The sequence below is a fragment of the Eleutherodactylus coqui genome, chromosome 1, assembly GCF_035609145.1.
Source record: "Eleutherodactylus coqui strain aEleCoq1 chromosome 1, aEleCoq1.hap1, whole genome shotgun sequence".
Classification (NCBI taxonomy): domain Eukaryota; kingdom Metazoa; phylum Chordata; class Amphibia; order Anura; family Eleutherodactylidae; genus Eleutherodactylus; species Eleutherodactylus coqui.
In genome coordinates this window covers 441,393,363-441,415,544 of record NC_089837.1, presented here as the reverse complement: position 1 = coordinate 441,415,544, position 22,182 = coordinate 441,393,363, and the positions used below count along the sequence as shown (strand labels likewise).

At 41.0% G+C, this 22,182-nt stretch overlaps 1 protein-coding gene across 2 annotated transcripts in view; it reads right to left on the bottom strand.

The window, feature by feature from the left end:
- Window positions 1–22,182, bottom strand: part of SUPT20H (SPT20 homolog, SAGA complex component) — a 63,206-nt gene that overhangs the window by 5,353 nt on the left and 35,671 nt on the right. Inside the window, exons 14-24 of one of the 2 annotated variants that reach the window (XM_066582608.1) lie at window positions 20,279–20,436; window positions 19,651–19,683; window positions 18,795–18,912; window positions 18,578–18,683; window positions 14,602–14,757; window positions 13,072–13,378; window positions 8,030–8,196; window positions 6,602–6,657; window positions 4,720–4,854; window positions 2,584–2,689; window positions 1,705–1,832 (exon numbers count right to left, since the gene is read on the bottom strand). In XM_066582608.1, coding sequence (XP_066438705.1) covers window positions 1,705–1,832; window positions 2,584–2,689; window positions 4,720–4,854; window positions 6,602–6,657; window positions 8,030–8,196; window positions 13,072–13,378; window positions 14,602–14,757; window positions 18,578–18,683; window positions 18,795–18,912; window positions 19,651–19,683; window positions 20,279–20,436 — 1,470 coding nt within the window. The remainder of the gene's footprint in view (window positions 1–1,704; window positions 1,833–2,583; window positions 2,690–4,719; window positions 4,855–6,601; window positions 6,658–8,029; window positions 8,197–13,071; window positions 13,379–14,601; window positions 14,758–18,577; window positions 18,684–18,794; window positions 18,913–19,650; window positions 19,684–20,278; window positions 20,437–22,182) is intronic. The other variant, XM_066582618.1, reaches the window with a different exon arrangement.

Sequence of the window (22,182 nt, the reverse complement as noted above, 5' to 3'; positions counted from 1 at the left end):
TTAAAAGTGGCTTTTTTGCATTGAATTTGGAGAAACCATTTGTCAGATTGTGTTGAGCTACTTAAATTGTTATCATTTTTTTTCTTGCTAACAGCTGATAGTTTGTATCTTCAGCAAATAAACATAATTCGCAATGGGGTTGAATAATTTTGATTGCAACTGTATATAAGCTAACATTCTGTCTCCTCTCCACTTGCAGTCCATGAAACTAATAGTTGATGGACTAAATTAGCACAGTATACAATGCATTTGGAAAGTCTTCAGGCCCTTTCACTCTTTTTACATTTTGTAAAAAATTTTTCCCATCATTCTGTACTCAATACCCCATAATGACAAAGAGAAGGCAGAATGTTAGAAATCTTTGCAATTTTTTTCAAAAATAACATCTTGCATTGACATAAGTATTCAGCCCCTCTGTTATGACACTTAAAATTTAGTTCTGGGGGCCTCCCATTTCTCTTGATCATCGTTGAGATTTTTCTACACCTTGACTGAAGTCCACCTGTGCTAAATTCAGTTGATTGGACATCATATTAAAAGATCCACCCCTGTCTATATAAGGTCTCACAACTCACAATGCATATCAGAGCCAATCAATAAAGGAGGAAAGAACTTCCTGTACAGCTTACAGACAGCATTGTGTGGAGGCACAGATCTGGAGAAGGCTACTAAAAATTTTTTGCTGCACTGAAAGCTCCTAAGAGCACAGTGACCACCATAACTCTTACATGGAAGAAGTTTGAAACAACCCGGACTCTTCCTAGAGTTGGTGGACCTACCAAATTAAGTAATCGGAGGGGAGAAGGGCCTGGGTAAGAGCGTTGACCAAGAACCCTCACTCTGAGTGAGGTACAGAGATCCTGTGTGCAGATTGAAGAAACTCCCAGAAAGTCAACCATCACTGCAGCACTCCACCAATCTGGGCTTTATGGCAGATTGGCCAGGAGGTAGCCTCTTAGTAAAAAAGACACACGAAGGCCCATTTGGAGTTTGCTAAAAAAGCACCTAAAGAACTCAGACAGAAACAAGATTCTCATGTCTGATGAAACCAAGGCTGAACTTTTAGGCCTCAACTCCAAGCATTAAATCTGGGGCAGGGGCATAACTACAGAGGATGCGGTTGCACCCGGGCCCAGGAGCCTTAGGGGGCCCATAAGGCCTCTCTTCTCCATATAGGGAGCCCAGTACTATGAATAAAGCTTTATATTTGGGGGCCTTGTTACAGATTTTGCATTGGGGCCCTGGAGCTTAAAGTTACGCCTCTGGTCTGGGGTACTGAGTGAAGAATGATGGGGAAAAACATGAAACTTTTTTTTAATTTACACAAGGCCACAACATACAATAACACAGTTTAAAAATGTGAAAGGGTCAGAAGAGCTTCCAAATGCCCTGTATACCAGGACGTTCGACACATCTAGTGCTCTCTATTACATGTACAATGTAGCGATTACTAATTTGCACCTCCCACCATAAACTGCAGCCAATCCCAGCTCTACAATCTTGCAATAGCATTTCACGTGCAGCACTTAATTTTGCATGCATTGATCCTTCTTTATGAAAATCAGAAAGCCTATATCCGATTTCAAGCGTTTGCAACGGCATAATTATTGGTATTCAGAAGATAGGGCAGACTTGATTCTACCATTCTTATAGAGATTTTGGAAGCAATACTTTGTTGCTATTTTTGTGCACTTGTTGGATTACTTGTAGGGGTGGTTGTTGCTGCTGCAAGGCTTGCTGCTTTTGCAGTTGTAAGGCAGGAGATAGATGCATACTCTTGTGTGGCAGTTTGTGCCCGGGTCTGTTCACAGCAGAGCCGAGCTGAGATAACACTATAGAGAGGAGAAGGGAAGAGCAGGTAGATCAACGTGGAACAGTGAACGTTAAATGGTAAAAACAAAAAGCGTGGGAACCTGGTATCTATAGGGGACATTTAGGGCAGTAGTCTACATTAGTAGCAAAACTACACTTCCCGGTATGCCCAGAGACCATTAAAATAAGGTATCTATATGGAACACCACCATGGCAAAGACCAAGTGCGACTTTTTTTGCCCAATGTTTGTAGGGCTTCACTTTTTTCATGGGACCTCCTTTTAGGTCACTTAAAAGGATACGAGGACTACCAGTGTGAAGATATCTTTTGATTAGCCATTAGTAGGCACTGCTACTTGCATCAAACCTGTTGTTAATGAGGTTTAATTTAAAGGGATTTTCCCAGCAAACCCTGAATGCCCCATGTGAATGAATGGAGCAGTGGTTTGCATGGATGGGCAAAACTGCTGACAGAAACCCTTTAGTTAGAATCATTACACCAGTTACATAACCTTTCACGAGTACCACCACACCTGAACGACAAATAGTCCTACCAGGAGGCAAAACCCTATAAGTCCGTCAAAAATCTGAACCTCTTATGTATGAGATCCACCAATAGCACCGAACCATTTGGTGCCTTGAATCAAGTACTGAAGGTTCCCTATCATGAAGTTCCACTTTTGCTGCATGACCATTAACTGAACTAAGACCAGTGTGAGGATGAGGTGTGAAGGCGTATACACTGATGGACCAGGACGTACGGATACATACCAGCTGTCTGCTGAGGCATGAAACCACCTACTCCTGTTAGGTTAATGACAGCTGCTTGCTGAGAAGTTAGTGCCTGCTCCTGACTGTTAGCACCTTGCTCCATTCCCTGGAAAGAACGCAAGAACAATGAAGAATTATAATCGAATACACATCAGATTTGGTAAACAGGTCCTACAAAAAAAATATATAAAATCGTCACCACCACCATGAATGAAGGGCATCAAATCTAAATTTCTGGTATGAGTAGGCAATGCAAATACAGCCATTCACCATAGTAACTGAATATTGGTGGATTGAATAGCTGACTGTGAGCGGATGTTTTTGAACATCCCATTTAGTTGACAATGGAGAGCATCAGTGCCCTCACACACGGGTCTCTGGCTGGGAATAGGGACTTGGGAACCCTAGTTCTTGGGGCCAGAAATGGTCAGATTCCCACTTTTGACTTTGAAGTTATATCTAATTTTCAACAACCCCTTCCTAAACACCCCTAAGACTACAGAAAAGCTCCATTTACTACATTGTTGCCTTCATTGCTCTGTAGCAGTGAATGAGAACGACTGAACGATCGGCATTAAAACTGAACGATTAGTGAACGAGCCAACGATCCTTTTCATGCCTGCTGGAAATGAATGGTAAGCGAATGAATTATCGTTCACCATTCAATCGTTGGCCGAGCCGACACTGAACGCTTATCGCTCAAATTTTCCTAGGTACGGGATTCTTGCTTGCTACTGTAGACCTGTACAAGATATACACCTCGTAGACCATAATTCTGGCGCATAGTATTCTGAGATTATTTAATAGTCACTGCACTTTGAGACAACTTGTGTTATGATAGCCAATGGGATAACTGGTAAAATTGCTAATGAGTTTCTCTAAAATTAAGTTTATGCTGGAGATTCTTAATTTGCCGTCCCCTACCTGTTGTCAAGTTGACACTGAGATGGAATATAAAAAATGGAGGAGGGTGATATGTTAGCCATAGAAGTCTTACGAAAACCCTCTTCTGATATGCAGCTAGGTGATAAGAAATCTGTCTTCATATTCTTCATCTAGCTACATAACAGTAGAGGGCGCTCCATCCGGCTGTGTATGTACTTGTTCTCTATAGAACAGTTACAGGCACCTGTCTCTTTCCCTATTACAGTCTATTAATAAATGTCACTATTAGATATAATTTATTTTTAATAACCCTGTGCCACATTACCCCCGATTCTCACATTCCTCTCATATGCCGCCATCCCCCAGTGCTGTGGAAGAGGGGCATTCTATGCTTCATATGGCTTCTCTCCGCACAGCGCCGGCTCCCCGCTGGACCCGCTGCACTGACAGGGACTCAGTGCATCGGGTGTACACTACTATAAGTGACAACCCAGAGCATTGAGCCCCTGTCAGTGCATTGGGTCCTGCAGAGAGAAGCCGTCCACAGAATAGAAGGGGGCGACAGCATACGGGCATGGGGAGCAGTAACATACACAGTGTATGTATATATATATAGATATATAAAAATGTGTGTGTGTGTGTGTGTGTATGTAAGAAGAAGGGATTTAATGGGGGAAGGGCAAGTGCAAAGTCTTGCTTCATTCCACTATGCTTTTCATTTGCTGATCACAGAATTAGAACTCATTTACACTGACAGATGATCGCTCAAACGACAGTTTGAGTAACAGTTTTGAGCGATCATCTTTGCATAGTTTATGGTAGCTAAGTAGCTACTTAAGAGCTATGCAGGCGGAGCGGGACACTGCTGCTATCGCTCGGCGGACAATACAGCTGTTCTGCATAAGCAAACAGCTGCATTGTTCCCGTGATTACAGCTCACGTCCAACTGTGAACTACCAGCGGGACGTGAACTGAAAAAATCTTATCAGAGCTGCCGACTGTGATAACAGCCTGCACCGCTGATAAGAGTTCATCACTCAATTCAAGAAAACTATAATTGAGCAGGAACAACTCATGCACGAAAACTGCACAATGTCCATGCATTTAGACCCAACGATTCTTACTCAAAAGACGGCTTTGAGCGAATTGTTGGGTCTAAATGGGCCTTAAGAAAAGTACCCGGGAAGCAGAACAATACGTAGATTTTGTTATTCTTCAATGCAAAGTATCTGGGAGCTAAGGAATTCTTACCGATGGTAGCAGCGCCAGCTGGTCACTTTGCTGGGGGCTGGAGGTGGCCGTCTGTTGAGACTGCTGTGGTGAATACTGGGATAGCTGTGGTTGTTGTTGCTGCATTGGATTGAATATAAGTGAAGCACCAGGAAGCTGTTTCAAAGATGACATCCAGATTCAGAACCAGGTAGAGTATGTCATTGCAGTTAGTGTGTTTAATAGGACCAAGAACTCGCTAAAAGGGTATCTTAAATCCATAGTTTTTCCTTAATTTTACTACGTAAAGCCTTACGATAAACTATTTGTAGTATAGATGGACCCTACATAATATATGATCTTGATGCTTTGGGATATACATGTTTATTCAACTAAAACAACAAAACTAAAACAGCTCAATCTTCCACCTAACTCTTGGGATTTGGAAATAAGTTCACATTTTGGACTCCTAAAAGTAACACTCCCTGGCCTGTGTGACAGCCTGGCATACTATCTGCATGTGGTGGATCAACCTTTGTGTTTCTGGGTTGGAATACATTTCCATTCCTGGTGGAGAACCTTGCTGAGAGGTTTCTGACTATTGAGTTACTGTTTGAGACATGGGAGTGTTTCCATACTTTTGGAGGATAGTGCATAAGGTAGCGGTCAACCGCTGTGTCCTCCATTAACGTGTGCTTGAAATGGCCAAGTGTGCAGGTTTATTTGAATAAGAAGTGGGGAATGAGCAGCTGTCAACAGCCATCTCATTGGGAGCAATCCCTCACTTCCCACTGACAGATGTATACATCCATTTTGGCTTAAAAAGTAACAAGAAAATATTGATTTGAAGTTGAAGTAAGGATTAGGGATGAGCGAGTATACTCGCTAAGGCACTACTCGCTCGAGTAATGTGCCTTAGCCGAGTATCTCCCTGCTCGTCCCGAAAGATTCGGGTGCCGCCGCGGGGCGGAGCGCTGCGGGGGCGAGCAGGGAGGAACGGAGGGGAGATCTCTCTCTCCCTCTCTCCCGCCCGCTCTGCCCTGCTCCCCGCCGCAACTCACCTGTCAGCTGCGGCGGCCCCCGAATCTTTAGGGACGAGCAGGGAGATACTCGGCTAAGGCACATTACTCGAGCGAGTAGTGCCTTAGTGAGTATACTCGCTCATCCCTAGTAAGGATACAAGATCATATCCCAAATTCTCATTTTGTCTTTCAATGAGGAAAAAAAAGTAACCCCACCACTCCAGGCAAAGACAACATAAAAATGCCATCTGTATAAATAAAATGATCACATTGATGATAAACTAAAATGATAGCAAAATAAAAAAGGTTTTTTTAAGCATTTTATGCTAAAACCATAAAACAAAACGTAAATTGCAATTACGTTCCATAAATTAGTTGGCCATTAGAATTGACGATTTCTAATATATTTAATTTACTATGTACAATTGTTGTAATAATAAAGATTACTTTTGTAAAGTAATTTCAAATTTAAAGAGACCCTGTCACAGGTTCATACTGCCAGAACTTTGGGCAGCAGGAACTTGGGACTGGCACGCATATTGCAGCCATGTCGGTTTTATTCTTAGAGCCACATGGCGAAGTCATGCCAGCCTTTCCTTGCTAGGATTGCTTAGACTGACAGTTCTCTCACTATTTGTGTAGAGGGAGAGTCCTGCAGTCTAAGCGATCTGAGTGTGGAGAGTCTGCAAAGGTCCCAACGAAGTGACCCCAAGCTGCTACCAGACGATTCCCAAAGTATACATGGCCATACTGCACAAGCTTGTCCCGAGTTCATGCGGTCTGCGGTTCGGGCATCATAAATCAACTGATGGCAGTTTTTCTTTAAAGAAAGCAAAAAAAAAAACAAAGAAGAAAAAAGGAAACAAGCTCAAAAAACAAACAAAAAACATGGCCTTAATTACCTGTAGAAGATTTAATGGCCTCAAGTTGGGATTGTTTTTTATACCAAAGGGACCACCTGTTGAAGAAAAGTTTCTTTGTTTAAAAATGCAGCAGAAAAGCCGACAAAAAATGTATAGCTTTCTAGTAGCATTCTAAACAACAAACTAACACGTTTCCAAAATGTTACAATACAAGTCAATGTTAGACGATTATTTCAGTATTAACCTTGGTAAAATAAAAATGGCATTGGGTTTTAATTTTTGTTTAGTGCAAATTGTTATATGTAATGCTTTAGGGAAAACTTTCCGGATTGGGGATTTCTAGTTTATACCATATTTTCATTTCTTCATTTTAACTGTTAGAACCAAAAGGAATGTCTTCTGTATTTTCATTTTTGCATTCTCACATATATTTTTTTAAAAGCAGCAGTAGAAAAAGTCCCCCCCCCCCCCCCTTTTGGGTATATAAAACTTAGCATTACTTTTAATTCCTATTTAATTTCTTTATATCAGGGATAGTAATCCTGTTTTTATGCTATTTACCATTGACATATTGGCATTATTTTACATGTTGTTGCAGCGATGCTTTATAACATTTCTTTAAAAAAAAAAAAAATTATATATATAGTCTTCAGCTGTATCCCACAATACAGACATTATTTAAATCAGTACATTACATTAACTTTTAATCACTGTTAACACTGCTAACTACAATGTTTAGAAATACTATTGTATTCCAATACATCATTGCCTCCTCTGCATACTGAAGTGGTGCCCTAAGAGCTATTATCACAGGACAGCCCTGGGGCTTTAATGTCTTTTTATATGCAATGATTATCGCTCAAAATTAGTTCAAACGTCCAAAAGTGAGCGATAAGCTTTACATGTAAAAACAGGCGGTCGTGCACTATTTGTTCACTTGTCGTGTGCAGATGGTTTTTAGCCGGCATAAAAACCATCGTCTAGCCATTCAAAATTTGTTACATTTGAATGGAATCTGTGCAGTCTTTTGAGCAGCTTGCTGACTTGAGGGGAGTAAATGTACTCATTGTGTTTGCCTTGCATACACAAAGAGTACAATGTTTAATCATACCAGGGGAAAACAATGGAATCCTGTAGGCCAGATAATCCCTTGCATAAACACACGCCCACCTGAGCAAACAACTTGTACTAAGTTTACTTTAAGCCATTATCTGTAAGTGTAATTTTATGCACAAACGTCTCAGTTCGTTCAGTCGTGCGGCTGTTTTAGCAATAATCGTTGCAAGTAAAAAGGCCTTTACATGATCGCTTTACTAATAGGCTTTCAAAAACAAGGAAATAGAAATATTTATAGTAAAACGAAAAACTTAAAAACACAAATAACAAATCTGTTGAATGCTTAAGTTAAAGTAATTTGTAAGCACAAAAATATCACCAAACCTCCACCAACAACTAAGTGATACTAACCTGCCTGAGAGGCAGACTGCATGGCTGCCGGCAATGTGCCTGGCAGTGTACCTGGTACCAGGCCTCCTGATGGTAAAATGCCACTCAGATTTATCCCTGCAGGGGTGATGGCACCAGTACTACACCCCAGCATGGTATTTGAGCCACTCATCAATGCCTGTGGGCCACTGTGGAACAGGAAAGAAAGTGAATTAATTGCTACAGAATTGCAGGTTTTTCTTTTTTTGATATTGAGCTGCGAGTTATAATTTGCAGACTGGTTCTATATGCCAGAAGTAAGTGTGCACACTGGTGAGGGACCTTCAGGCTATTCTAACTACTTGGGTAAGTCAAGGCCATTCTGTACATAACATACTGAAATATTCCAGTACTGTTTTGGGTTGACTGGGCACTAAAATGTGTTCCTAGGGTAGAACAGCTCTATGGGGGATACCTCTAATTTTTTTTCTAAAACAGAACCTAATAGGAAAAAAATGCAGGTGATCCATATGAAATCTGAGCCATACTTTATAAATAAACTATCTATGGTGTACGTTAAAGTACTCTAAACCCTTTTCTGAAACTTGCTTAACAGAAAACAGTGAAAAACGTAATTTAAATAACTTGCTTTAGATTTTTGAAATGTTTTCTAAACTAAACTTTTTCACAGATGACCTATCCTCCGGATAGGCCATCAGTAGTTGATGAAGGGAGTCTGCCGCTGTCCATCGGCTGATTGTCTTTGTAGGTCAGGATGTCACATCCAGTTCTGACCAGGATAAGAGCAGGAAGTGCCATAGCAGCGCGGCTCTCGCATTGATATCAATGGGAGTGGAGATGGCATACTCACTGATGGCTAATAACAACGTCCAGCCCGCTGCACTCACAGAGAGCTAGAATCAACTACTGATAGCCTAACCACGCTGTTTTTGTTGTACATCATACTACTGAACTCCAAACACACTTCAATACTAAGTGAACCTTTGATCCTGGAACAAAATTTGTAGTGGGCCCAGACGAAGGGGGAAAGTAATATTACTTAGCACCCTCCCTTTCCGGCTCCTTACTCGCTGCTTTCCACGCTCCTTGTTTTTAGCCTTCCAAGATGACACCACCATCTGCCAGACTACCCAGTGCAGACCTGGTGGTGCATTGATAGACTAAGATACTACATGTTGATTTGATTGGCCAGTGCTGCTCATGTACAACACGTGGAGTGCCACCAACAGGAGTAGTGCCACCATCTTGAAAAACCAAAGGGGAACTGGCAAGTGCCGGACCCATAGGAGAGAGTTGCAAGGGAGAGAGGCAGGTAAATATTAAGCTCCCCCATCCAGGTGCCTGTACAGATCTTGTCTCTAGGACCAATGAGTCGCTTAAACATGATTATACTTTGAAAAAGGAATCAAAGTTAAGCTGGCTCTCCATATGCATATATACAAATTTTAATGTATTTAATCATTACAGGATAATGAAATTCTATCTAAATAATGCCAAAGTTACTTCAAAAGCAATAAAGAAGCAGTATAAAGAAGCAAAAGAAGTGACGTAAAGCGCAGAGTAAAGAGGAAGACGAGAGCAGACTGAAGAGATCCTTGATGAGACAGGTCAAGGCCCGAAGCAGATTATCACGGTGAAGGAACGAGAAAGCAAACATACAAAGTGCGGAAAACTTCTTCACCGAGGCAGAGGTAGTCTAAAACATAGTAAACCCTTTTCACTGACTAGACTATCTAAAAAGTAGAATTTTTTTTAACTGATTAAAAACATATATGCTACAAAACATCGAGACACGAACAACAAAAAGTTGGCGTCAGTTTGAAACTGAAGAGAAAACCACCATGAAAATAGAGGAGTGCATTTGAACCTAGGTTACTGACGAGTATTAAGGTTTAATCAATTCCTTCACACCTTGTTGTGAAGGAATAGATTTAACCTTAAGGGCTCAGTCACACGGGCGCCGATGCGCCCATGTTACTGCACGATAAGACGGCAGCACCGGGTGCGGATGTCTCTCTGCATGACCGGCTCCATTGCTGGCCATGTGTTCTATCTGCCGGCCGGTGTGGAGAGTCGTCTGCACCGGCAGTGCAGCGGTCTTATCCTGCAGAAACATCGGCGCATACTCATCAGTAACCTAGGTTGAAATCCACTTATCTATCTTTATGGTGGTTTTCTCTTCCGTTTCAAACCGATGCCAACTTTTTGTTGTTCCTGTCTAGATGTTCTTTGTACCTTATGTTTTAATCACTTTCAAATAAACTCTAATTTTTAGATAGTCTGGTCAGTGAAAAGGGTATAAAGTTCGGAAGATGTAAAATGAAATGCAACGATAAAGGAAACACTATCAGATACAAGGAAAGCTTGTTTTATTATGACAAGAAAGTAGTAAAAGTCCTAAAAGTTTGAGGCAATAAGACAAGAAAAGAGACAACGTCAATTTTATTGATGGAAATGTATTGGTGCAGAACACACAACATCAGTAGAGTGAGAAAGGATTGTGTAGTGTGTAGACTAGTCGTCAAGAAGGCATTCTAATAAACTCTATAAGACCCACCTGGAGTATTTAAAGAGGAATTGTCATGTTTTCGGGTCAACTGCCGACTACATAGCTTTGCAGCTGCGGTTCTGCTTACTATGGCCGGTTTACTTCACTTTCTACTCCACCTGTCCCTCTCTACTGACCTGCATTTCAATCTGAATCTGTCAAATGAGCAGTCCTACCTCTCATTCCACTGGATGATATCAGATTTGATAGACCACCCACGTGACAGTTTCAAAGCACCAGGAGCCGAACCTAACAGGATTTGTTACAGGGAAGTGATTCGGTGAGGTGACGAAGTAGAAAAGAAGGAAAACAAGTGAGTCAAGGGGGCCATGGCTGCCAAACTATGCAACCGGCCCTGCAGACCCAAGGACATGACAGGTCCTCTTTAAAGGAGTTGGATGAGATTATAAAAAAAAGCAGTTTGCTTTGTTCTTTTCTATAGAAAAAGTGCTAATCTTACCCTTGGCCAATGTTCAGTATCAGATTTGAGCTTTATTCAAGAGAACGGACTGAGCTGCAACATCACAAATAGTCCATGGGCAAGAGGGTCTTTTTTCTTACCTCATTCCAGTCTTTGTTCATTGTACGTAAGTCGTAACGAATTTTATTTAGACTTAATTAAACCAAATAAGAGCACAATTTTACTCTACAAAGTGCTAAATGAATCTTTATAGGCCTGGTAGCCTTTATTCCGAGTCTGATATCCTCACCAATCATTAGGACACCTCAGTGTTACATAAACCACCTGTACACTATCTTACAATAGTCCTGTTAGTATTTATGTTGTAACATAGTAACATAGTTCGTAAGGCTGAATGAAGACAATGTCCATCTAGTCCAGCCTGTTATACTCCTGTGTTGTTGATCCAGAGGAAGGCAAAAAACCCCAAGAGCAGGAGCCAATTAGCCCTTTTGGGGAAAAATTCCTTTCCGACTCCCTAATGGCAATCAGACTGTTCCCTGGATCAACCCCTAATAGTTCCTACCTGCCTGTATACCCAGATTGACAATTAACCTAAGATTTATAACCTATAATATCCTTCCTCTCCAGAAAGACATCAAGTCCCCTTATAAGTAGTCTTCTTGGGGATAACAAAACTATCTTGATCATTATTTTTATCATCTTTACAAAGGGTTGCAGCTCAGTTTTTCTGATGCAATACTCCAAATACCCTTTACAGACCCAGAGTTTGCATATATACTCCAGGTTGCTTGCAGTCGGCACTACAGAGGGCTCAGCTTACTGCATACTTTCTACAGGAGACTCATAACATTTCTCTTCGGGCCCCAAGCTTTCATCTCAATTCCCAAAAACGGGATTCAGATGGACGACTGGATGGAACCAAAGCTCAGAGAGAGTCTAGTAGAGTTACTGTTTCACGATCGACCACACTACTCTATCCCGCACAAATGCCGGAAACGAATGGCAACCTAGTCAAGTAGAGACCTTATTGGTCTCCATTTGAACATTGGAAGCCTATAGTTCTCAAATACATGATCATACACTGTGCTGCTCCGATTAAAAAGATTTCCTAGTGATATGGTGTGTATCCCAAGGGTACACATAATACTGGGTGAGAAACTTAGGATGTAGACGATTTCACATTTTAAAGCTGGGTTCACACGGGGTGGAAATCTTGCGGAATGTCCGCAGCAAGACTGCATTGAAATTCTGTGAGATCTCCGCAGCTGAAGCCCCACGGGTTTTGAAAGCGGCTTATTCCGCTGTGGCCCTCTCCCCATAAACAGAAGAGAGCCCGCAGAGGAAACAACGATACAATTGACGTGCCACGGCTTTGAATTCCGTGCAGCATGTCAGCAGACTGTCCGCAGCGTCTGGACGAGATTTTTGCATAGTCTCAGGCTTAAGATTGAAGTCGGAATTTCCGTAATGAAATTCTGCCGCGTGTGAAATCAGCCTTAGAGTTTTGATAGCATCTGATTGTACCTACTGGTATTGGGATGTGTTGTAAACATGATACTTGACTGTAGAATTCATAAGCCCATTGAAGGACTGCAGTATACCCAATATCCAACAGTCTCTTAAGGCTCTTTTTACATGGCACAATCCCAGTCATTTGGTCAATTCGGACAGTATGGGAAGTGATTAATTGATCGTAAGTGATTAATTGATCGTAAGAACTATAGTCCCCCATACTATTTTATTGCAGTTCCTAAGGGAAGAGATCTTCCAACCACAATGATTTTTAGTGCTCCATGAAAGGCGATCACCCCACAAACAAGCATTTGCTCATTCATTGGTGATCGACGACACCATCACACAACCTCATGATCGGGCAAAGGAAGGTTCTTGCCCAATCACTGGTCTGTGTAAGAGGCCATTAGGTGCCTGGATATCTCAAGCTAATGGAAACCTGACCCCTCTTTCTTCCCTGCTCTCTAGTTACACCTCTACTGTGTTACCGATACTAGTAAATCACATCTAGCTGCAGAAAAAAAATACAGAAAATGGGTTTTATGCGAAAACTGGATTACCAAAGTATTTATAACTTACCATCCAACTACATTGATGATATTAAGTCCTGCAGGGTTTGTCATTACTTGGGTGGAGGCCGTTCCAGTTGTTATGGATGTTGCCATGGTGGACAGTGGAATGGTCATTAAAGGTAACCCCTGACTCAGAGACATTTGCTGTTGAGCAAACGGTGCTATCAAAGTAGGCTGTGAATTAAAACTTGAGTCTTGGGGTGTGGGGGTTACGGAAGGAGTGAGAGAGGCGGAAGTTGAAACATCGGCTGGGTGCGGTGTCGATGAAGGGGTATTGGTTGGTGTAGGAGTAGATGGTTTGGGAGTTCCAGATCCTGCTCATTGAGAAAAATAAAAAAAAGCACTAGTACAAAAAACACAGATGTTAAAAATGGAGAAATAAAATGAATTTAGAAAAAGTATCTAAACAGTGTTCTACAATCATGTATGTGCCTGAGAAAATATATCCTAAGACGTTTTTAAATATTTTAGTTCTTTTTGTTTTTTTTAGTTTATTTATGTATGTGACACCATAAGACTTTGCAGATCAAAAAGACAGAAAGAAAACACCTTGTTAACAGGTTGCAAATGCTTCGAACCCATTTAATGGCAAAACAGATCATAGGCGTATAATGCTTTGTTAGTAAAAGGCCACTGACTGGCAAGTTGAAGCACACATTTTCAATTTCCGAACAAAAAAAAAAAAAAATAGTCAATTTCATTTTTTTGTTATTATTTTTTTCTTAAAGTGACATTTTCCAAAAATTCCAAAATCATTTTCACACAATGCATGCAACTTCAAAAGAATTCATAGATACATCCATTAAAACAATTAATACCCTATCATATTGAAAAGCCAGTCTTGCCTGCAACACACAGCATTACAAACGATTGGCTGACTTCATTGCAATCGAAGTATTTAGAACCCTCTACCCCCCACAAGAAAAAAATAATAATTTATAATTGCAATGACTTTTGGTGATTTTTGAACATGTCCAGCAGCTTTCATGCATTCATATAATACTTTTGAGGCAATTTAAAACTATATATTAAAACATATTAAAGTGACAGCGTCCAAATTGTCAGAATGAGTGATGCTGTACCGCCTAAGTCACACATAAAAGCTTAGTCCAAGATCTTTTTAAAAACAGCAGCATCTAAATATCAAATCGTGATACAAAAGGAGAAAGGCCAAGCTTCCTTTTGTCACATTGAATTTCTGCTTTGCATTGCATTTTTTTGTTCTTAAAAGCATGAAAACACAAGTCATTCTAGCGTCATACGGTTATAAATACGTACACACAAAGGGTGCATACAGAAGAAGGCAAAAAAAAAAATGTATATATAAAAACATAAGGACAATTACATTAAAAACAGAAATACATACAGTTAACAAGAACATATTGCTAGAAATTCTACAAGGCTTTTAACAAGCACTGAAGAACACACAAGCACACACGTTGGCGTCACCAATCCATTAGAAAGAAGAGTTTAATCTTGAGGACCTCTACCCCAAAGGTCTATGGAGATTTAATGGAGAATTTAGGTCGTGACTCACTTTGTGAAGAGCCTGCGGGTGACATTGAGGCAGGGGAGAGCATGCTGACTTGGTTATGGTCCACCGACTGTTTGCGAGAGAGGCTGGGAGGTTTAGATGGTGGAGGAGTTGTGGATTTAAGGTGGCCACTTGACTGCTGGGGACTGAAAATGTTACCTGAAAATATTGTAAAAACATTATATGAGTTAGGGTGTTAAAATCTACCATGATAAGTCCAGGACTAAACAAAAGTGTGCTATTTGAAGACTCATAGACACAACCGTGTTCTAATTTGTAAGCATGCGAATGTTGCTGCAGCTCTGCTTCGACCTCCCTATAACATCTTGGGAAGGACAACCCCAAAAAGATATGTTTTTATACCACTCAGATACTATATTTAACCATTTCCAATCCAATTTTGGATTCAGGGTTTTCTAAAAGGCTTTCTGTTTTTGCTGTTATACAACGCTGCCATCTGCTGGCTAAAACAATAGACGTTAAGAATACCCTGTCGGACGTCTTCTGACATTGGAGCTGTACAAGCTTCAATGAGAATGTAGAAAGATGGCAGACAAGTGGATTTGAAAAGGGTTAAACTCTCTGTGAACAGAAAGAGTGATGATGTGTTAACCTTTGGGATAGGTAAGCCGATCATGGTGACATCACCACAGCCGCCCGTGATTGGCTCAACCACTCATCATCATGTCCCCACATTGGCATGAACATAGACATGAGGTGGCAGACCTTAACAAAGGCTGTGACTAGGTAGAGTCCTCTCCAGAAGTCTGGAAATACCCTGGAAGAGGTATTCCTATGGTTTTTTTTTCCAAACTTCTGTGGGGTACTCTAAGTATATTAACAAGTCTGCGATAATTTTGGCTTTTTATTTTAAATCCATGGAAAGCCTCTTTGATGGGTCACTGTCATTCGAAAAAATGTCATATAGATGTATGAGAAGTTGTAACCAGTAGGAGTCTTGGCGCACAGACCTCTCCCAGTGTCTACAACAAATGGGCTGTCACACTATTTAGCTCCAAAACACACAATTGTAGAGTCAAGACTATATTCCAATATCAACAGACAATTCCTGGCTGGGCCCAAGGAATTTATAGAATTCAGCAAATCACTGGGCAGAAGAGCTGCTATGTGCTATTCTGATGCTATAGTAGAGAAGGCAGAAGGAGTCGTTTCTATCCTAATAAAGAACAACATTGTTGCATGTTCAATATATACCTAACTGCAGAAACATACCAGGAAACTTAAAGGCACTGGACACCTTGGAGACGGAAAAATAATCATGTTTTTATATATATATATATATATATTATATGTGGTTACCTTGCATCAGGAATATTGCACTAAATTTCAGGCAGCAATCTTCATTCCTTCATTGATTTTAAGACCCCTTGATATTCAGTTAACTGCAGCCTGCTCGTAGTTTCAGACTTTCCTCATGAGACTATGTCTATCCCAGTAATAAATACTGGATGTGAGGTATGTGTGTCCAGGATCCTGCTGCCTTCACTAGCTCTCATGTAAGAACACAGCTTAGTTCCTGCGGCAATTTTTCCTTCTATAGACCATGGGGAATCTCTCGTAGGTATTCTGCTTTCCCTCTATACATACACAGCCTCTCTCTTACTCTGGGGTCGCATGAACAATCCGGATTCCGCATGCAAGTTCCCGCAGCGGAATCCGGCTGTGACCCCAGGCTGGCGACCCCACGTACCTTCTTTTCCTGTACAGATATTTTTTAAAATATTTGTTTTTCTTGTGCCATCGCTAAGCGATGATGCAGGTATCCGTGGTATATTCGCAATGTCAATTGTAGATGGCCTGCAGGTCGATCGGCCTCCATTGACTTCAATGGAGGCCCTCTTCGCGGAGTCTGCAGCAAAATAGAGCATGCTGCAATTTTTTACTCCGCTCGTGGAAATCGCAATTAGTTTCCATGCGTGTGAGGCAAAAGGCAATTTTTACATACCTTTCAATGCATGCCATTAACTGTGGATCCTCCATGCGGACGCTTCTATTTAAACCCACCCATGTGAGATCGGCCTAGTTCATGCAAACTGCCTTAGGTGTGCTTTCTTTCCCATCTACAGCCTGTGTGATCTGCCCTCCCTGATAACTTGAATGCTTTCCGTCCTCTCCACACTCTGACCTGCCATGTACAACCTACTCCCTGTTATCTCTAATACAAAGAGAAGAGAGGGAGAAAGCACAGAGGACCCAGCCAGGAGCAGTGCTCTAGGAGATCTATGGCTATTCAGCAAAACAGCCAGCTTAGTGAAGGAGTTACCCACTATCTGCAGCATGAAAACTATTTAAAACATTGCTTATTTTTGAATTAAGGAAGCACATGAACAATAAGAAAAATCTGTGCAAAAGTGTCTGTAGCCTTTCATATTTACAGATCTCAGCCCTGATGTGCATGACAAGCTTAACACTGCATGTAGAAGGTGAACATTGCAAGATAATCCCTTTTACACTGATATATGGAAAACAGTAGCAAAAATTAGAGAAGATTCCTCTAATTGGAAAATAAAGTGACAGCATCAGGTTTCAATTTTACAATTGCTATATAGGGCTTGTACATTTTCTTTAAGGTATATAAGCTTATTACTCTATAGAATTGGTCTCCAGCTGTTGCACATTACAACTCCATTCTCACCCTGCTATCGGGGCGGAAGCTGCAGCTTTACGAATGCTGCAGAGTCACAGTTTAGAGATCGCTGCCTTAAGGCACAAATCTATATAATCTAGCACCGGTCATCTCCTATGACTACCAGATTAAAGTCATTTTACTGTAGTGAAAATGCAACATGGTATTTGTTCACATGCATATGTAGTGTAAGGCTTTGCATGAACAATACACAAACAGTTATGTAGATTAGCGAGTATACTCGCTAAGGCACATTACTCGAGCGAGTAGTGCCTTAGCCGAGTATCTCCCCGCTCATCTCTAAAAATTTTGGGGCCGGCGCGGGTGACAGGTGAGTTGCGACGGGGAGCGGGGGGGGGGGGGGGGGGAGGGAGAGAGAGATCTACCCTCTGTTCCTCCCCGCCGGCCCCCGAATCTTTAGAGACGAGCGGGGAGATACTCGGCTAAGGCACTACTCACTCGAGTAACGTGCCTTAGCAAGTATACTCGCTCATCTCTACCAAGGACCTGTCACCCTTCCTGACATGTTTGCTTTAATAAGTACTTATTTTTCTCATGAAATGACAATTTTGCAGCATTTATTCTTACTACTCAGAATTGTGTCATTACTAGAGATGAGCGAGCGTACTCGGAAAAGCACTACTCGCTCGAGTAATTTGCTTTATCCGAGTATCGCTGTGCTCGGGTCTGAAGATTCGGGTGCCGCTGCGGCTGACAGGTGAGTCGCAGCGGGGAGCAGGGGAGAGCGGGCGGGAGAGAGGGAGAGAAAGATCTTACCTCCGTTCTTCCCCGCTCTCCCCTGCAGCTCCCCGCTCCGTGCCGGCACCCGAATCTTCAGACCCGAGCACAGCGATACTCGGATAAAGCAAATTACTCAAGCGAGTAGTGCTTTTCCGAGTACGCTCGCTCATCTCTAGTCATTACTCGATTATTTCTCCAAGACATTTATGAATAAATCGACAACTGGGTGTCACCCATTCCCTTTTCAGCAGGGTATGACCCTACACGGCCTGACACTAACAGCACTGATTGAACAGTGTCAGACTGTGTAGGGACACTGGCTTAACTGGCAACACCTAGTTGTTAATTTATTCATATATTTCCAAGAGGAATAACAGAGGAATGGCACAACACAGAGTACTAAGAAAATGCTTGAAAATTTTTATTTCATGGAGAATATAACTATTCAACAAAAACAGAAATGTCAGGAGAGGCGACATACCCATATATATATTTTAGTACAATTGATCAGATTTAATTGCAGCTAAGAGCTAATAGTAAAACCAATATATATATTTTTTTACAGATCAAAGTTAAAAGTTTTTTTTTTACCAGAAGAATTGCTCCCGGAATTGGAAGGAAGTTTGATGGGAGTTGGTCTGTGCTTCACGCCTTTCCCCAGCATAGAGGACTGGATCGAGCCTGTGATGCCATCTGACTGGATAACAAAGATGGGTATAAAAATGATAAGTTTTCTACTGCAAAGCAAGCACACTTCCCTAGAAGGAACTTGCATAGTGGTGAATTACAGTATCATCTTGCCACTTACCTCTATTTCCTTGCTTGGAGAGAGAGGATTTTGGCTTGACGCTCCCCCCGAGTTGTACGTCATCTTTACAAACCCTTTAGATTCATTTTTATATAACTCCTGGTACTGGCCGACAACTCTGTTAGGATACAATTACACACTTCAGCTGTAGGGTATTGTACTATTGCAAGTAAAGGTGTTTTGTATTCCTAAAGCAGTACTCCCATCAGATAAAGTGATGTAGTATCATGGCGGTCTGATGTCTGGGAACCCCATTGATCTTAAGAACAAAGGGATAGCGCTGCATCTTCTCAGTGACACCCCGGCCACTCGCAGGGGAACAACCTCACTATTACATTTCCTTCATTCTTAGGATTGGTGGGATGCCAGTGCTCGGACCACACTGATCATAAAGTAACAGGTTATCCTAGTGATGGAAAGGCTATGTTCACACAGGACGGATTTGCTGCTGAAAATATTCAGTGTTTTCATATGCAAATTTTGCTTTTAAAAAGTTATTGTTGCAGATTTGCTGCAGAATATCTGAGTATTTTCTACATGGGAAATCTCCTGTGGTAATCTGCTCTCCAAATCCACAGCTACTGTTGCCGATTTACTACGGACTTTCGGCCTCTCTATTGATGTCTATGGAAGAAATCCACCAGTTTTCTGCACCAAATCTGATGCTAAAATTGATGTGCTGCAGGTCTAAATTCTGCAACGCAGGTCAATGTCCACATAGAGTTAGTGCAGAATGTATCCACACTGCGGACATGAATTGTAAAATCCCATCCATAATGCTGCTACTGTAAATGTTCTATATTTTCCATGTGCCAGTAATTGTGAGGACATGCACAAAATAATAATCCACACTCACCTATCAATATCGATTTTAGATCCAATAAGAAATCTGTAAAGAAATACAGAACGGCTCAGTTAATGGAAGTCAAAATGGTACAAAGAATAATAAGCCAATCTATTACATGGCATTCAGTATAAAATATCTGCAGTAGGAGCTATATGATAATATTTACAGAGTAACTGCACTCATACAGTACAAGCCCATATTGTAGTAAGACAACTGCTGTAGACACCTCTGGCGGCGGCTTATCTTCCTTGTGAACAGAGGATTGGGCATACTGATATCCAACAGCCCAATTCTTTTTTCCCACGACATCTGGGGAAACTCAGGACACCCCGATATACATTAGATGGTTGGCCAACAACTAACATGTATGGCCATTTTTAGGGCAATTTTACATAGGCCAATGATCTTGCTTGAACAGTCGTTGGCTGACGTTGATCGTTGGATCTTTCATGCCAGCATCACTGGTCCGCAGCACAACCCCCTTGTAAACTGGGTGAATGGGAGTAATGAGCGCGGACCTGCTATTTGTTGATCGGTGCTCATTATAACGGGACAATTCTCCGCTCAGGTGAAAAGAGCCCTCAGCCTGTTTTTAATATTTTGGGTGGAAATCCTCTTTATAATAGATTATACTCACTGAGAATGAGGGTTGTGGAAATCATCGTCTTCATCCGCTGTAGAAGCCTGCATTTTACCAAAATACAAAGGATTGCCTATATTCTGATAAATGGTCAGCTTCGCCTTCTGAAAAGGAATACCGTTTTCACATTCAAAGAGATATTCCTCATTTGTTTCCTGCAAAAGTAGAAAAAAAAGTCAATTTAAAATGCATTAAACATCAAGGCTAAAGTGGAAGTGGTTGTCTGGGATTAAAGGAAGGAAAATATTTCCCTATTTCTATCTAGGTTTAAAAAAAATCCTAAAATCCTGCAGTTTTCACGCTGACCACTAAGCCGTTAATAGTCTGATACTTCCTGTTCTGTAGAGAAAACTTTTCAGCAGTAACCTGATCATCACAGGCAGGATTACACCAAAAGGTAACATCTGTATATAGATAACACAGGATCTAACATTTACAGCAGGTGATGGTCACATCTAACCTTTTAAGCTCTCTGCACATATTACAGAGCATGCCCACAACACTCTCCAATAGAGGCAAGATAGCCACCCTCATAATCAGATACAGAAAGAACATTTAAAAAAACACTCAGAAAATAAAAACAGAGTAGAAACAAAAGAATGTGTGTCAGTAACTGGTTTTAATTTGTAAAAAGATTATTATATGTATGTGATCCTTTCTCTTTATCCCCTTTAGGACATGGCCATGTCTTGGGGTTTTCATTTTTTTCCTCCCGAAATAAAAAAAAAAAAAAAATCATACTTTTTTTTAAATGTCTCTGTCCTCAGAGCCACATGAGGGCTTGTTTTGTTTTGCTGGAGGAGTTGTAATTTTCAATTATACCATTTAGTGCACCATATAATGTACTGTAAACCTTTTAAAAATTTCTAAGTGGAGTATAATGAAAAAAAAACAACAATTGTCCCATATGACAATGTCAAATTTACACATTTTATGCTGTACTACTTAAAAAAAATTGCTTTCAGTCTTCATATTCTGAGACCCACAGTTGTGTGAGGACTTGTTTTTGTGCACGTAAAGTTGCGATTTCTCTTAACACTATTTTGCTGTATTTCGATTTTCTGATCACTTTTTATTTCAATTTTTTTCTCGAGGCAGTGTAGCTAAAAATATGCAATTCTGGCATTGTGTATATTTTTTCTTGGTAGGGTTCACTATGTGGGATAAATAATTTGATACTTTAATAGACCGGACTTTTATGGGCGCTGTGATACCAATTATGCTGTCTTTTTCAAATTACTTTTTATTATTAAGTTTTTTTCTGGTAGTATTTTAAAAAAGTATTATTTTTTAAATCCCACAGGGACTTCAACTTGCAGCTACATGATCACTCACACAATAAACCCAAATACTTCAGTATTGCAGTATATTATACTTTTAAAGTCAGCCTATTAGGCAAGCCAGGCTTATTAGGCTGAAATCTATGGCAGGCTTGGAATCCTTTGCTTCCATGGCATTGAATAGCATCCCATAATCTTGTTGCGGGGTGGGGGGGAGGGTGTGTTTGGAGGACAAAGAAAGCAACTTTCTCTATGCAGTCATTTATATGCCATGGTCAGCACTAACTGCAGCAACTCCATGGTTAAACGGCTGGAATCAGAGCCAGCTCCGATCTTGGCCATTGCAGCTGGGGGTCAGAAGTCTCTTATAGCTAGCATCCCCCACATATTGAGTGGGTTTGGCTCCCAAGCATGTTCGAAGAAACCCACACCCATCCGACATACATGTCCAGGTTTATATTGCCTCCAAGTCATTCTGGAAATCAGTGATCTTCTTGCATGTGTCCATGAAATATCAGGAATCCATTTAACTGCATTTCCCCTTTAAATCTTAACAATTTTCATAGCCTTTATACGTCATCTCACAAGTCCTGTGACTTGGCCTATTAAACATACAAATTG